This window comes from Drosophila navojoa, chromosome X (genome assembly GCF_054131105.1).
Source record: "Drosophila navojoa isolate 15081-1374.11 chromosome X, UAZ_NAV_1.0, whole genome shotgun sequence".
NCBI classification, from domain to species: Eukaryota; Metazoa; Arthropoda; class Insecta; order Diptera; family Drosophilidae; genus Drosophila; species Drosophila navojoa.
In genome coordinates, this window is record NC_142895.1 from 21,515,144 (window position 1) to 21,533,781 (window position 18,638).

Genomic DNA, 18,638 nt, shown 5'->3' on the forward strand with positions numbered 1-18,638 from the left:
TGCAAGATCTGTAAAGTACACAAATTGAATCATGCATTACGAGAAGCTACCCTAAACGAAACGTGAAATTTGAAACAAATTCGACGCTGGCCGAAAAACAGAGCGAGCAACAATTCCATAGATATTTTCAAAATAAATTCCAATGCTCTAGACTTGCTCGATGTTGGGCTTTAACATAGAATTGCTGGAATGAAACCGATACTGAGTGAAGTCATCCACAACCAAATCGAGACATGACATTGATGCATTCATAAAATACTAAGGAGTATAGCGAGGGAAAGACGAATCTGTATGAAATCAATGCAGTCGATAAGAAGGTTGGCTGGGGTTAAGCTCTACAGTCAGTAGAGCTTAGGTTAGTCGAGACACGGACCGCAAGCTTTTAGCATGGACACAAACACGCACACGCATACGGCTGATATTATTAATGGGCAACTATTTGTTTGTTTATAATTGTTAATCGGAATCGAACCGTTGCCCGATTCTAAGAAATTTAAGAGCCTATGTGCATTTCGTTTTTTTTTTTTTTTTTTTTCAATATATATGTATATATACATACATATATATTTTTTATATTTTATGGTTTGCTTCAATTGTACTGTTGATTCCCGGTAGAGATATGCGTTGCATTCCGCCTGTAGTTGATTGGCTCTTGTTGCTGTTGTTGTTGTTGTTGTTGTCGTTATTGTTGTTGTTTCGTGTTTGGTCGCGGTCTGACCCTTCAGTTCGTTTCAGTTCGGTTCAATCGCTTCACACTGACGGTTGCTCGCATCCAAGACTCGCGCTTATTTTTTTGTGGTGTTGAATTCCTTGCAGTGTTTCTTCATTCCAAAAAAGAATCTAATCGATTTTAGGCAGTGCACTTGCCATAGCTAAAGAGAAATATAAATACACCTAAATACACCCGACGTAATTTGCTCTATCTACATACATATTTTCTTATCTGGTGTATTGTGCGCATGTGATCTCTTGATCTATTTTGTTGTATTTAACACAGCTGCCAGCATAAGGTGAGTTCTTGCCGGCATATAAAACCGCTCCGCCCGCGCCTTTGCCCAGGCCCACGTCGCCAGCATTCTCTCTCTCTGAGCGAAAGCTGAACAAGCACATGTTGGGCCCAAAGTCGATTGAGTAGAGCAGTCAAAAGAATGACTGATGAATGTTGGTAATACTCTATGTGATCTACTCTACTGTCATTCACGCGGGCTCTGGGCTCACTGGAAGACTTGGTAAATGCAGTTAGAGACGCGCTTATTGTAATGGACAATGTCTTATAAAGAGCACTCTATGTGTGCCGCATTTACCTAGAGTAAGCTCTGCCTGGCAACAGATTTATGTATCTTAAGCAAATATAATATAGCTGAGGGGCAATTTTATCTACTCAGAGATTAGATGCGACGTTCACAGAACAAATCGACAACTGTTGCTGATATATGCATATATGTATGTAACATTAATATATATCTCTCTCTCATCACACCCCTGCAAACCTGTTCAACTTTAGAAAGCGTATCCCAAAGTCTCTGTGCGTTGTTCAAAATCTACAAGAGAATTCATTGTGATTCACAGAAGCTTTTTTTTGACATTCGAGCATTTTCTCTCATTGCGAAATAAAACACACGAACAAACAAAAACAACAAATGCGATAGACCCTAAATAAATGAGCTGCGTGACAAAAACACATCAAGCACTATCACAAACAGAATCGAAATATCTATGTATATGGCAGCGCGTTAGTATCTCTGTCTCTGAATGAGACGTTGCTGTGCTAGCTTATTTGAAACAGGCATTAGAGTAGACTAGAGTGCAACAATTATGGCTCTAATGGAATTGGCCACGTAACAGGTAGACGATTATCGTGAAATAAACAGAATTGTGGAAATAGTTGTATGAATAATATAAACAAATATTCAAAGTGTTTGCATTAGTAGACGAATGGATATGTGTATCTACATATGTATGTATGTATTTATAAATGAATGTGCAGATATATGTACATAATTTGCATATATGTACATACATACATACAATTATTCATAATCTACGCACAATTTGTTAAAAGTCATCAATAAATTCATCAGCGCCAGCAGCTGAAAACCGCGTCCCATTAAATAAAAGTTATTACAAAACAAGTAAGAAGACTCTAGTCGAGACTGCTCGACTAGGAGTTACCGTGAATATACAATTGATTGATATTCCAATTTGATATTCTAAAAACAATTTATCTAGGTTTTATATCTTCTAAGATCGACGCGTTCATACATACGGACGGACGGACAGATGGACGGCCCAAATCGACTCAGCTTGTCGCCCTGATCAAGAATATATATACTTTGTGGGGTCTGCCACGCCTCCTTCTGCCTGTTACATACTTTTAACAAAACCATAACACCCAGATTTCACATTTTCAAGGGGTTCAGGGTATAAGAAAAAACAAGTAGCAACGTTGCAGTCGGGCGTTACCGACTGCGGAATACTCATTCACATCCCATAGCGTAAATCAATGACTTGAAATTGCCTGAACCATGCGTAGCATCGATATTTCCCCCATTATTCTCTTTGATAAGTCTATAGTTAAATTTAATAATTATTTAAAATCGTGATGTACAAATCATAGCAACTTGAGCGTGAACTATTTATAGAAGCAGAAGCAATATACATACATACATATGTATGTGTAGTATTCGCATGTCGTTTTAAATTTAGGACAGATATACATACATATATTATATATTGACTTTATGCCACGACTTTTATTTGTACATGCCAGCAACAAAAATTTCCCTTCTCAATGAGCTTAGCGTGATCGAAAGATGAACGTGACAATACAATAATATTTATATAGATTTCTTCCGAAAAATACACTTGATAGTTATTTCAATATTGTTTTGGGAATTGAATTTCATTCATTTCATTCAATATGCTGAACGAATCAATCAAACAGGATTGTTTCATCATATATATATAACATACATACATATATGTGGGTGTTAAATACATTCATTTGCTTCACAAAGTTCTCTTCCTGAATATCGACTCTGTCCAAGTGAGCTCATACTCAGCAGCATTTGAAGCTACGCTCAATGATAGTTATATTTGCCTCTCTCTTCCTCTCTCTCTCTCTCTCTCTCTCTCTCTCTTTCTCGCTCTGTTTCTCGCTCTCGATCTCTCATACAGTGGGCATTAGAGGATACAACCAGAAAATGAGGAGCGTTTAGCTAAGACACAAACCTATTTGCGATTTAGCCGAGCTCTCTATTTCACGTCTATAATATTGCTGCAGGTAGGGCAATTACGACCAAATCGAACTAAATTGGAAAACTAAGAACAGATTCTAGTTTTAATTTTACAGTAAGTTATCATATTTTGTTGTTGTTGAGCTTTCTCAAATTATACTGACTGTGTGTGAGCTCTTATCAAAACTCACAAATGACATTTACATAAAAGCTCTAGATTTCTTTTTGTTTCTGTTTTCTGTTCAGTATCTTTACGAACATCGTCTAGGGAGAGATAATAATTTATTATATAAAGCTTAAACAATTTAAGTAAATCTAAAATGATGTCACAAGGGTTTCACTTTGAATAAGTTGACCAACTATTAAGTCGATTGGATTTAATTAATAAGCTGAAATACACTTAATCTAATAATTAAATTTAGTTTACCTTTATTTTGAATAGTTTGTATGCATATGAGGCCAGAGCCATTAGTTAGTTCAAGCGAAAGAAAAATGAATATACAACTTTAGCCAAGACACGCACCAAAAGCTCTTCGAATGACATTTGCCGCTGCCTAAAAGCATGCAATAAATTTTGTACGGCTACAAACAGCATTAACTGGGAAATATAAATGAGATAAATCAATGAATGAGTTAATTATAAACAAAACTCGTATATATTGAGTATGAGATAAATTATGTAGGGAATTTTACAAAATAGTAAACTTTCCCTTTAATATATTTAAAATACGCTTATCATTAGACAGTGGCTTTGCTGTTAGTATATAGTACAGTTTACTGTATGTATTTTAATACATGTATATATTGAATCAGTGCAAGTTCAGCTGCTTTGAGTACCTATTTCAAGGTAACTGAAATGCATGCACCGAAAGACGTATGACACATGATGCAGAGCAAATAAAAGCTGTGCATCTTTTGATAAACATATTTAGCCTGCTTTATGATCTGCAGTTAAGTGATTATGTTTATAATTATATGAATGTATAGGTATATATGATGTATATATAATCTATACATAAATTTGTAGTGTTTTAATTACACTTATATATTCATATTTGATATTCTTTTTTTTTTGTTTTTGTGAATGATAGTAATCAATTTTGATATGCGTATTCCGCTATCAAGAGGAAGTAAAGATAGGATCGAGCCTGTGGATCTCTAAGTGTATATTTTACAGAAGCCATAACCCTATTGGAAGCTATCAATAACATTTAGTTTTCATAATAATGTTTAGTATATCAAATATGTAAATTTTGTTCGCACTCTAGAATTGCATTCTACATTAAAATCAATAAAATACACTTTGTAAGACAGTTTATGGGAGCTACTTATAAATAATCCATTTGCCCGTTTTACGAACTATCGACGTCGACTATGTCACCCGGATTGCGCTGAGGTAAAACACAAATGGAAAGTCTGAAGTACTAGAGTCTATAAAAAATATTTTTCCATTAAATCGAACTCAATTTACAGTAAAGTGCTTCCAGATACCAGCCCATTTGGGGTAATTCCTAGTCACTCGCTGTCATTAAGCATTTCACAAATCACGAGTATTTCTAGGGTATCTGATGTGCGACAAGGTATTTAGCTGGGATTTCTATTGATTATTACAAATTTTGTAAACAGCCCAACAGCAAGCGGAATATTTGCCGTGTGGCAAACTATGAATGAATCTGACGTCACAATTATAGCTGAACTAACTGAGTTAACAGTTGTATTAAATGCTAATGTCTTTGGCTAATTGACTAATTCAATATTTAACTGTTTGCTTCTCATTTTCAGAATTGAACGACGACTAAAATATTTAGACTGTCTGCTCTGAGGGTAAGTTGACTTGCATTTGTTTTCCTGTACAACATGGCGTATACGTAATATGCCATAATAAGTTTGTATTACATACGTGAATAATAATAATGCGTCATGACTAAACACAAAAAAAAGAAAAATCGAACAAAATTCAAATATGAAATGGAAAAAAGTCAAATTCAAAAACTACAAACAATTGGCGTTAAATACTCTTTCCTCTCTCTTTTGCTCTCCCTCTCTCTCTCGCTCTCTCTCTCGCTGTATCTGCCGCTCTGTCTCTGTCTGACTCGTTTTCAGCTTTATATGTAAACAGCTCGGATTCCCCATGGCTGGCCGACAGATCTCGGTATAGTTCCAAAAATAAAAGCTGTCTTCATACAGCCAAAGATGGGCTCGACTATGCTCGACGCGGGCGGATTTTGGCAACGTCATAGACGGCAGAGCATGTACTTCCCAAGATCCCGTTCCTAATGCCATTGGCAAACAGTTGAGTGTGTCAGTTGGTTGTGTGGATGAAAGTATATATATATACATATATACATCAAATATGTATATACATATATATGATGAGTCTGTCGGCCGATTCAGTCCGGAGCACTGCCTACGCTATAGAATAGCCCTCGTAATGCCCATTATGTGCGCCATTAGCATGTTGTTCATAAAATCAAATAACTTCCTCGGCTTGGCTCATATCAAGGATAGGCACAGCCGTGATATACCCATTGAATTGGAACTTGCCTTGATCTAAATGCCGCCGCTGCACTATGATTCATGATGTCTGATTCACTAGTTGTTGGCTTTAGCAAGTGCGCTTTCATAGAGCCGATATAAATATATATATATTAATATATATATATACATATTAGTAGATGTAGATCACATCATTATATAATTGCCTTATCTTCGGCTCCGATTTGTCACGCTAAACTCAGAGAGAAAATCGAACTAGCAGAAATGCGGAAAGGGAGAGAAGGGTGAGCTGAGTGGGAAGACTGAAAGAAACTGGAAAAGATTGAAGCTTGAGATCTAGATATTTAACTTAAATGTAAGCTTAAGTTGAAGTTTATGCTTTTCATTCAAGTTTGAGTTTGAGCTCAAGCTGAAATCTGAAGATTAAGTTTCAGTTTCAGTTCAAATTTGAATTTATGCTTAATCCTAAGTTTAAGTTGAAGCTCACGTTAAGTTTTGCGTTTGAGGTTACGTTTACATCGAAGTTTGAGCTCAAGCTTAAGTTTAATAGCTGAGCAACTTTTCTGATTCCGGCTAATGCCATCATCTAGCATCTATCCGTATTGCTTGTCATTGTACAACAAGTCGAGAGTATAACAACTAAATACCTAAGCAAATATTGAGCTTTGCGCTCGGTCGGTAAGTCACCTGCTGCTCACCTGTCGACCGACAGCTGTCAGCTGCCCGTCAGCAGCGTTTGCCGCGCTGGGGTTGTCTGTGGTCAGTTCGTCGCGTTGGACGAGCTTGAAACGCTTTGGGGTATTTCCATCTGCCGGCGAATTCAGTTGGCGTTATTTTCTTATATTTATTTTCGTGGTATGATTTGGGCAACTGTGTGAGCATCCGTCAGCTGTTTAGTTTTCGAGCCGTGCTAAGAGCCAACGAAGCGTTTAGTAAACGCTTTCCTTATCTCCGGCCCAGCGACACGTCGCTCCTCAGCTGAGCACCCCCTCCTCCCCTCCCTCTCAAGAATCGCCAATGGAACATCATCGTTCAGTTACCCTCGGGGTCGACAAATAAGAAACACACAATCGGTTCATCGCGTAAAGTTTGCATAGCGAGCCGTACGTATGACGTAAATGTATTTGAGCAGGAATTTATATGATGCGGGTGGGCCATGACTAGCGAGAAAAACTTCAATATTTATTCATCAGTTTTCAAGCTACTAGAAATCCAAGTGAAGCAACTGATTTGATCTGGGTATCCAAATAGGGTATTCTCCAGTCGTGCACACTCTTCAAGACTTTGCATTACAGGCTTACTCTAAGGATTCAGAGCATATTCTTCAAGGCTTTGCAGTTGGGATATTATAAAGATTCTGGGTATTCTCAAGTCGTGCATACTCTTCAAAACTATGATTTACTTGTTATATAGGCGGCTCACGCTCAGTATAATCTATAATTCAGACGAGATTGACTTTTACAGCAATCGCCGGCGCTTCATTTGAAATTTTGTTGCTTTACTAGCGGTAATTATCAATAGTTTGAATAGAATAGAATGCATATAAAGGAAACATTGAAAGAAACAAACCAATTATTCTTTAAAATACCAAATAATAATTTTAATAATTAATATAAATGAATTAATTAAAACTAAAGTAATTACTAATTAAAACTGGCTTTATGAAACAAAAACATTTTCACAGTAAGAAAAAGGAAGAACAACAATTAATGATATCTAAAAAAAAGAATATATTAAAGAAAATTTTAAAATAACTTAAAAAAAAAAAAGTAGTTGGATTCAATTAAAATAAATAAAACTAATGTAAAAAATATATGTAAAAACTTTTAATTTAAGCACATTTAAATTTAAATAATAATAATAATTATTATAATAAAAACATTAACGAAATCTAAAAAAAAAAGAATATATTAAAGAAAATTTTAAAATAACTTAAAAAAAAAAAATAGTTGGATTCAATTAAAATAAATAAAACTAATGTAAAAAATATATGTAAAAATTTTTAATTTAAGCACATTTAAATTTAAATAATAATAATAATATTAATAATAAAAACATTATGTCCCACACTTAAATAAAATAGTTTATCAAATAACTACTTAGGATATATAAATAAAATAATAATAATAGAAAATAATAAAAACATAAAATACATTTACTATATATTAGACTATACCAAATATATATTAGACTATACAAAATATAGAGTTGGCTTTTCATAACTATGGATTGTTATCGTTTCTTGAAGTCCACTTAGATAATGTTGAAGCTCTTCTGTCTGTGGCTTTAAATTTGAGAGTGAAAATCGACAAAGCATTTTAGAGTTTTAGAAGCTTGCTTGTGCTTTAATCAACATCTGCTCAAGGCCAAGGCTACCCATTGACTAGGTACAGGTGCTATAAGGTAAAGCCAATATGCCAAAGCGGAAGATATATACATATATGTATGAATGGAATCTGTCTGATTGCGACAACTGTGTTGCACATAGAGAGCTAGCCAAGCAGGAAGCCAATCGATTTCCACTCTTGTCGACTTGGCATAATCTCCTTAAACATCAGCCTGAAGTGCGCTCTACCAATAATGACTTGATAAACAAACAGAATAACTGATAGGGAAGATATCGATATATGTACATGTGTACACGTATGTATATCGATGTATATATGCGATCGAGCATCAGTCACTGTGCAAATGTTGCACTTGAACTCGAACCAGATGGAATCGAAAATTGCATCATCGGGATCATCTATTGCAGGCGCAAGTGCAAGTGCTCAATAAATAAGTTCATAAAATGCGTTTCCAATCGGTTTCGAGACATAATCGCGATAATTATGAGCAATCGAGATGATTCATACAACTCACAATTCATTCAGATTTATGAGAACGTCAATAGATATCACCACTGCAGTTCAATTCAGTAATGAGTGTGCACTGCCCTTACTATTCATTCCATTCGATTCTCTCTACGGATACGGATGCGGTTGCGGATGCGGTTGCGGATGCGGATGCGGATGTGGATGTAAATATTGTTTGCATAGAAAATCAACAATCCTAATAATCTTGGGGCGTCATCTGGCGATCTCTTGATTCATAGTACTTCTAAATAAATTATGTACATGGGATACAACTATAGAGCGAGACAGACTGAAAAAGATGCCGCGTATTCACTACAAAAGTGCGAAAATTAGCATCCACATTTTCTGCACTCTCATGGATGCCATTGGCTAGGCGAGCGGGACAGGTGGAGCACGGTCGCAGGTGTACAGGTATCGGCAAATACAGTTAAATGGCATAATAGACGAGCACGTCATATCCGCAAAATAAAAAGAGGAAAGTTCTGAAAACACCCGAAATTTTGTATTTTCCATTCACATTTTGAGTCAACCGAACTAAACGAGTCAATGAGTCCATAATTTCAACTGGATTATGGAAGAATATGTTGTGTCAGTCTGACAAAAGACTAGAACTAGTTGGCACGACAATCGAGTAAATGGGTTCAGAACCAGAAGCAGTCAATTGATGCTTAAATAGTTCTTGGTTCAATGACAGAGCTCGCTAAATGCATTCAGGAATTTGAGTAGCATTTTTATCGAGTATCCCCTTTCTATAGTCTAATTCACTTACTGGAGGAAGGGACATACGAGACTTGCTGTAGATTTATGCATATCATAAAGTGTCCCTGAACTTGGATCAAATCGAACTCTGACTATATCTTCTGCAATAAAAATGTTAAGCCTAGGATCGTTTTCAATTTCAACTCTGCCTATATAAGCTATATTAGCTATATGTATATACCATGTGTGCTATTTATGCTATTTATCATATATGATATATATATACATATATTATATACATATATCAATTAAGCTATATTTTATATATGTTATATAGCTAATATAACCTATTTATGCGAGATAATGCTTTATAATGAGGGCCGATTATTGTTGACCATGTTCAAAAATATTAATCAGATATTACTTATATACTACAAGTTTATAATGCATAAATACTTATTTTTACATAAATTATTTTATTTATAATATAACAGTCAATTGTAATAAATAAGACAATCTGTGGACTGCTTCAGATTAGCCTATTATCGATAAATATCCTTGCTTTGATTTCGATAATGGAATATTGCGTAAGATCTAAAGACAAAGCTGCCCCTACAAAATACCCCAATTGTGAATATTTTCGATTTGGAAAACCTCATCCATTATTACAGATTGACGCACTAAACATTGATTTGGGCAATAACTAGTTTGTCATAGCATTTACACCTTTATATAGGGAAATCATAAATAAGACAAGTAAGAAAGCTCTAGTCGAGACTGCTCGACTACGAGATCCTCTGAACCCTCCAAACAACTGGTACTTCAATAAAAATTCGGACACAAACACGCATACAAACAAACACACGCACACACACACATCTCTCCATGATGAAAGAAATAAAAATAATGCTCTCCTTCCAACAACAACAAAAATATGAGTAATTTACTAAAACGGTATACTTAAGAGATAAGAAAAAAATGAAAGATGTAGGAGATATAATTTTTTAAGTGATCTTCGATAAAGTTTTTTATCGATAAAAATATCGGAATGAGTTATCGTTTTTTAGTGATAAACTCGATATGCGCGCTGTATATACGGACATTTAAAAAAAAAGTTGAAGTCTCTAGCTCTTATATACGGCAAGCATACGGACAGACGGACGGACGGACAGACAGACAGACGGACAGGGCCAAATCGACTCAGCTCGTCGCCCTGATCAAGAATATATATACTTTGTGGGGTCTGCCACGCCTCCTTCTGCCTGTTACATACATTTCAACAAAACCTGATTTCCCATTTTCAATGGGCTCAGGGTATAAATAATATTAATATTTTCGTTGAATAACATCTATATATAACTTATCTGAGCAACACCGCTGCAAGTGAATAGATTATTTCATATATAGCTATATATTTGTATAGATGTATAGGTATATCAGATAAGAAATAAAATAAAGTTTTGCAAGTTGGGTTCAGTATATGTATAATCAGTTCGTATATGTATAATCATCGTGAGGCCTGTCTGTCTACATCTTTGTGCGCACGTATTCGCATGCAAACGCATGCATGTATGCATGTGCATGCGTACACATATCTCGCTGATGCTGTCGCTAGAGCAGTAGTTGATACTCCGGCGGTGCGTATGAGTAATATGAAGTTGCATTTCATAGAAGAGTCGATTTTAGTGAAATTGACTTGAGTCAGGTCGTCAGCGAACTCTAATGCTAGTCTATGGCTGCATGCTCCTCACTCTCTTACTCCCTCTCTCTCTCTCTCTCTCTCTCTCTCGCTCGCTCACCCACTCACTCACTCTCTGAGACTCTAATTCGCGCTCTCTGCCTTTTTTGTTTTCATTAATTTATTGTGTTCTTCTTCAACTGGCTCTTCGCCTTCTCACATTGTTTATTATGCCCACTGTGCATGCCTCATTATTTACGTTTGCCAATTTGCCAATTCTTGTTTGGTGTTCAGTTCGCACGCACCGTATGGCCACGCGGATCGGAAATGCCATAGCAGCAGCAGCAGCAGCAGCAGCAGCAGCAGCGGCAGTGGCAGCGGCAGCGGCAGTGGCAGTGGCAGCAGCGGCTTGCAGCCAATTGCAAAATGTGCAATGCTAACAACGAGTGTATTCACAATCGAAAACAGCCAAACATTCATTAAGTGCTTGAATCCAAAATGAAAATCTGTGCAATTCGATTAGTGTATATATCCATATGTACGTATGTATATGCTTGTGTGTGTGTGTGAAAGACTTATTGCTCATATTATGGCAGCTAAATAACTGTCTCAATCTTTGTAACTGTTCAATATGAATCTATATACCAAGTACTATATATAAATACTGCAATGTACAGATCAGTTTGTAGTAAGGAATTGTGAGTAGAGGGGGAGTGTGTGTGTGTGTGTGTGTGCTGGCAGAGACAACACTGAGACATGGCAACAAAAGTTAGATAAAGTATTAAACGGAAGTGCGGAAGTGCAGCGAATTGGCCTAAGTGCCATGCCACAAAGCAACAAGTAACAACAACAACAACAACAACAACAGTAAACAACAACAAGCAACAACAACAGCACAACATTTAGCAGAAGGAGACAGCAAAAGTATTGTTACTTCCGTTTTTGGGCATGCATTGTGTGCATAAATTAAAGCGCTCTCAAAGCAAAAGGAATAAACTAAACAACAAGAAGACGAAGGAGAAGAAGCGCTAGCAGCAGAAGAAGAACGCCAACAACAACATTAACAACAACAATATTGCGGCTCTCTTGCTGTTGACTCACGCTGTTAGCGACTACGTCGACAGCGGCTTGCCTCTGATTGAACTTTACACGCTCAAGCTTTAGCTGTCGCGTGCCATAAATAGATCTAGCAGAGCTGAGAGCGAGGGTGGTGGGTGGAGCTCGTAGGGCTGAGCGGGGAGCAGCGGGTCGCTTGGAGTTGGTCAACAAAGCTAAAGCTAAGCAGGCAGCCCAGGCATTCTCTCTCACATGTGTGTGTGTGTGTGTGTGTGTGTCGTACTCGTTGCGCGCGTGGCCGACTGACTAGCCGTTTAGTCTGCACCGACGCGCCGCGCTTTCTTACTCACATTTACATTCGCATTCGCTTTCGCACACACACACAGCTGCACAGCTTTCACATACAGATATACCCGCGCCTTCTCGCTCTGGCGCACTGCGCCTGTGCCACGATGTGGGTGACTGTGTGTGTGTGTGTGTGTGCGAGCACACGAGCAACGGCCTCTCGGCAAACTTCGTCGTCGTGATTTAAGCTCTTCGCATGTCTGCGCTCGTTAGTATGCATCGGTGTGTGTGTGTGTGTGTGCGTGTGTGGTCGCTTTGCTTACATATGATTGGCTAATAATTAAAGTTCGAAAAATTGTCGTCATCACTTGTCGCAGCCGGCGCCGCTCCATCCGAGGGGTCCCTGCTGTTGTTGTTGTTGTTGCCCAAGATGCTTGTTCGTGTTGCTGAGCTTTGCGTTGCGACGCGCGTTCGCACGTTATTTATATGCTGCGAGCCGTAGGAAAAATTAAATAAGTAACAGATCTTGAAGCGTTAACTTGTGCTGGGATCGCTCAATTCAACGGCAATTGTAACAGTAAACGCTCTAACGCCTCGCCAATCGTCACACAGTGCCGCAGCTGCAGATTGTTTCTTCTTTTTGTTTTTTGTCCAAGACATACGCGGATTTCAGTGCTCGTGCCCAAAGCAACAACAACTATGCAAATGCCTACAACAATGTTGAGCAAGTGTGGCGGCTTTGTAACGCGCCGCAATAATCAAATGTTGGCCAAAACTGAGCAGAGCTCACAGCAGCCCTCTCGCCCAGAGTCCTTGAGCGAACGCCTACAGGAGCCAATCGAACAAGCAACATCAACAACAACAGATACAGCAACAGCAACAGCAACTGCATTTGTCTGCCCACGACTTTGCGCCCAACAGTCCTGCAGTCTCCTCTGTAAGTTCGTGTACCGCGACACCGCGAAATTGTTGCACCAATTGCTGTGGCCACATCTCAATGATTCAATGATTCACCGTCAACGTCTAATCTGACGGATACTTAGCTCGCTCTATGTGTGTGTGTGTGTGTGAGTGTGTGTGTCTGTGTGTTTGTGCGACCGTGCGCGTGCTGTGTGCTTGCCTCTGATATGACAGTGAGTGCATAATGTGCGTACTGTGCATACGTCACATTCGCCGTAAATACGGGCTAATACTATTTATAAATATATATATATATATATATATATGTATATTATATAATTAGTGCAATATATACATATGTATATCTGGGCATACCTATTTCAATATTGTCTATACAATATGCAAGTCCCCCTCTTAGTCCTTTTTTTTATCTTACGGCGGTTCATTGAGCACAGCCATAAATACAAAATATATATTTGATATATTAAATATATAAAATTATGAGAAAATTGCAAAATATAAAAACATTTTATAAACATATAGAAAATAAAAATTCTATTTCATATACACCAATTTTTAAACATACATACATGTATTAATATATATTATTTAATATATTCACTTTTTAAAGTAAAATATATAGAAAATAAAATATAAAAAAAATTAATCATTTTTGAGCTGCTAAAAAATAAAATAACAACGATCTTATAAGAAAAGAATCTAAATACTAAATTTATATTACAAACTATATACATTGAAATATGTATTACAAAATCTATTTTCAAACTTTTTATTGAGAAAATAAATTATACAAATATTTTAAATATATTCTTGTATGCGAAAAGTATTTCCTATGACTTGAGACCTTAAGCTTAAGATTTTAAAAGTTTTGTATTTTTTATGATATGATAACCGGATATTTGAGTTCTATTTGAAGCCACATCTAAAGCGTTTTCTTTGTATTTTTATTTCTTTGCAGCTTGTGGCAGCTATTTCGGAGTCCTCTTGCTACTGATACTGTGTGCCAGCTATAGCAGTGCACTGCCGCGTCGCGCGCTTGGCCGCCACCTGATACTACCACACCGCCATCACGTGCACCTGCGATCAGCGGGGCAGGAGCACAAGAGCATGGATAACTTTCTGGAGTATAAGAAGAAGCTCAACTGCACACTGAACAGGGCCAACTACAGTGCGAGCAATTTGAAGCATGCGCTCGATGTGGTCATTGGCACGCGGGCCTCTACCATTGATCTCTTGACCGCCTATGTGAGTAGCCGTTGCATTTGATGTATTCCATCAGGGATTACGTTGCCAGTAGCTAATCGCCAATCAATTCGTTTGCTCTGCTGTCGATTTTAGTTCAATGCGACCGAGGAGGAGCTGGCGCGTTGCTATCACTTACACCACTTGACCCTGGAATATCCGCTCAAGGATGAGGTGAATAACAGCCAGTACGACGGCCGGAGCAACAGGTCATTGGAGGAGGATGTGCTGGCCATATACCACTCGCTAGACAGAATACGCTGGGTCCTGGTCAATGTGACCAATAGTCTCGATACCAAAGACCGCAACAATTACTTTCAATACATTGTGGAGAAGGCCGAGCACAATATTGAAAACGTCGAGGCCCTACTCAACTGCACGGGCGAAGGCGTTGGCCACATTCGATTCGATCCCTTTCAGAAACATCCACATCCCGAGTATGGCATTGTCAATGAGTTTGTCAAGCTGCTCCATGTGCTGGAGGTGAAGTATAGCTATATGCTGAGCCAGCAGGAGGCGGTGGAGGCGGCGGAGGCAGTGGAGGCGGTGGAGTGAGCACAGCTACGTGCCACGTGCTTAGCATGCCACATGCCACCTGTCAACAAGTGTCCCTCACTGTGTCCAAAAGGAACTGTACAAGATAATGCCAAAAAAAAGGAAGAAGAAGGAAGGAAAAGAAATGAAAACTAACTTAAACTAAACATCGAATCAGCGATCTATAATGCAATTGCTATAAGCCAGAAATCAGGCGTATAAGCAGCACATATATATACACATATACATATATATATATATATTATATGTTATATGTTATATATTGTACGATAACTGAGCTTTTTGATCTTGAATGCCATCTATGTTTACTAATAGCGTGTAGTATATAGTATAATATATTTAACATACCCCTATTTATTATTATTTTATATAGTTTGCAAATCAAAAATTCGTCTTTTTTTTTTTTATTACTATTCATATTATTTATATTTATTTTTACATATATTCATATCTTTCATTTATTATACCTATTCCCCCTTATGAGTTGTGAGCCCCAAAAGTATTATGAACCAATAAATACTATTTGCAATTTAAATGAACAGAACAGAAAACTCTGAAGAAATTCCTGGGTGAAAATGGGAGAAGAGCTTTCGATGAATGAAAACACATACCACAAAGAACATAAATATACATATGTATATCATATACCTTGTAACATAATATATGTTATAGCTATATATTATACACAATTTATGGATACATCATAAGTTTTAAGAAAAGTTGAATACGGGCAAAAAGCAAATCAATTGCACATTGAGGGAAATATTAGATATAGCCAAAAATAATATATGCAATAATATAATATATGTTAAATTAATCTCTCAATGTGCAATTGATAAAAATACATATAATTATATTTCTAGATTTCCCCAGTTCTATTAATGAAACATGAAGAAAATCATACAATATATATTTCTATTATATGATAATATTTTTGTATTGTATACTTTATATAGATTTATATGGATACAAATACATAATTGCATTTTTTTAACAGCAGCTCAAAAGTCGCAGACTTTCCCTCATCGCACGAAATTCGCTGGCATTTCCGTTTGTGGTATTTGGCCGTAGCTCAATTTTTGTACTTGTTGTTGGTTTAATGTGCGACTACTTACGAAGGAACCAGAGCAACGGGTGTGCGGAGTGCGCAAGTTTTGTTTCTTGTTTATGTTTTTTTTTTTTTTACAAACCTGACAATGCCCATAAGGTATATATATATATATATATATATATATACAATATATATATACTTTGGACGACGAACCTATATAACAATAATATAATGATATATATATATATATATACTTATATACATATAAATTCTTAGTTTGGCCGACGTTACTGCGTTTCTATTTATACTCATTCTCGAAAGTGCAATGAGTATATTGGTTTTCTGCAATGTCCGTCCTGTCCCTCCGTCTGTCCGTATGAACGCGCTATTGAAGCATACACATACTCGCGTATATCCGATTTAAAATGTGTGAATATATTCCGAATTCGCCAACTGGGGGCGTGGCAAATCGGTAAATGCATTTTCCGATATGCCAGAGATCATATTCGTTGATTAGCCAGAAAGCTGAAATTTGGAATTTAGATCCGCGTCGATCACCCAAGTCCAAAGAGATATGGTGAATATATCTACGCCCATTGGGGGCGTGGCAGATCGAATAAGCCTGTATCTACGCGAGTTTTAAGACTAGAACGCTGAAGCACGTGATCTAATGCTGTGATTCTATAAAGTTTAATGAAAAGCTTATATGTCTATGCCCACTAGGGGCGTGGCAAATCGGACCTGAAGATATACATATGTGTGTACATTGATTTTTTGAATTCTTCTATATTTTGTACACTATTGATGCTAGGGACCTCAAATTTGGTATATATACTCGGGCTGAGCATCCTAGACCAAAAAGATATATGTATGTGCGCCCATAGGGGGCGTGACAAACCGTAAGGGTTAATATCTCCTGCAAATTTGAATAGTTCAGTTACCAGTAACCGCCCCTATTGATGACCTAAAAATAATTGTTATGTCTCTTATCGAAAAATACCCTGTAATTTTCACATTTTGTGAGCGTAAGCAATCAAATTTTGCAGTTAGGTTAAAAATTAGGTAGTAGGGCGTGGCGCCCAGTATGGGCGTGGCAATCATTTTATTGTTTCATTTTTTTTTATTCGATTACTCGTTCTAATTGCTTAGTATCGATTAACATTTGTTAGTTTCTGGTTTTCTGGTTTTTTCTTTCATATTGTAAATATATCCAATTCCATTCAGTAAGAATTTACTATTTGAAATAGGAAATAGGCGTATGTGAATAAAATAGACAAAAATAAAATCGAATTTTCCATTATGTATGTGATGTGTCCCATATGTAAGTGCTGTATACATATGTACATATATACATACATATATGCACATATATGAACATATGTGACTCTATGCAGTTTACAGGGCGTCTGCTAGTCGATCATGCCGGCTTTATCATTTGCCTGCCAGCATTTCGATTTTTGCGACAATCCAACAATAGTTGCCTTGACCCACCCAGAGATCCCAGACACGTTCCACTGTTAGATACAGCCACACACACACACATACACAATAACAAGTATATATCTTATATATATGTTTATTTATAGAGCAACAGTTATTTATGTGCGTTTGCGTACTCCGCGTGGAAACCCCAAAATTGTGCTGGCAGGTGAGTCAGTGATCCATTAAATAGCTAATGCCTCGTAGTTGGGCACGAATGTGTAAAGAGAGGTGCGAACGCCCCAAAAGTGCTCACACACACATACACACACACACACACACACACACACACACACACACACACACACACATACATACACAGATGCATACATATGTACATATATTGAGTTGTGTTAGCGCCGGCGCCATTGGCGCCGACTGTCATTGATTTACCGTTGTGTGCTGGTCACACTTCGCTGGCTTCGCACTGGCTGAGCCTGAGCCTGAGCCTGGTCTGTGGGCATCCTGTATCGCGTTAATCGGTAATCGGATCGATGTGCGGTTGGACGCTGCGCGTGGCATTACCAGCACGCCAGAGCGGCAGAGCTAGCGACAGCGTCAGCATCGACGTCACCATTGCCCAACCCCCTCGCGCACGGTGAGTCGCAAAGCTAATTAGAGCTAACTGTTTACCCAAGCGCGTGCCCATTGAGTCAGCAACGGCGGCAGCGACGCTCCTGCTGGCAGAGCAGCGTTTTATGAATGAATTCGACGAGTCGCGACACCCGCATTAGCAGCGCCAGCGACAGCGACAGCGACGCTAGCCGCTGCCGCAGCAGAAGCGACAGCAACGACAGTGACGACGCAACAGGTGAGCGAGCGCAGAGCGTGAGCGAAACGCAAGCAGGTTCTTTGCGCTCTTCCACTCACTCACACCACTAATCACGTTGGCTCTCTCGCTCTCCCTCTCTCTCTGCGCTCACGGAGAGCGGCTGTCTGAGCGCGTTGTCTGCTCTGCGATTGGTCCGTTGTCTGCCGTTCGCATCGCAATTGAGCGCAACATGCGCACCAATCAGCGCTGCGACTGCCACTAATACAGCTGTGCATGCTCACACACACACGCACACACACGCGCGCAATGCCCT

General features: G+C 38.0%; 1 protein-coding gene across 2 annotated transcripts; it reads left to right on the forward strand.

Annotated features, from left to right (window-relative positions):
• Positions 1 to 730: 730 nt before the first annotated feature.
• On the forward strand, positions 731 to 15,560 carry LOC115564208 (uncharacterized). 2 transcript variants are annotated; one of them, XM_089264084.1, is made up of 4 exons: positions 731 to 1,010; positions 5,019 to 5,060; positions 14,185 to 14,471; positions 14,565 to 15,560. In XM_089264084.1, the coding sequence occupies exons 3-4, from the start codon at positions 14,334 to 14,336 to the stop codon at positions 15,021 to 15,023; spliced, it is 597 nt and encodes a 198-aa protein (XP_089120210.1). In that variant the 5' UTR covers positions 731 to 1,010; positions 5,019 to 5,060; positions 14,185 to 14,333; the 3' UTR covers positions 15,024 to 15,560. The 2 variants fall into 2 exon arrangements, with proteins under 2 accessions (XP_089120210.1, XP_030244108.2); XM_030388248.2 differs by lacking the exons at positions 731 to 1,010; positions 5,019 to 5,060 and adding an exon at positions 12,990 to 13,242.
• The last annotated feature ends 3,078 nt before the right edge of the window (positions 15,561 to 18,638 follow it).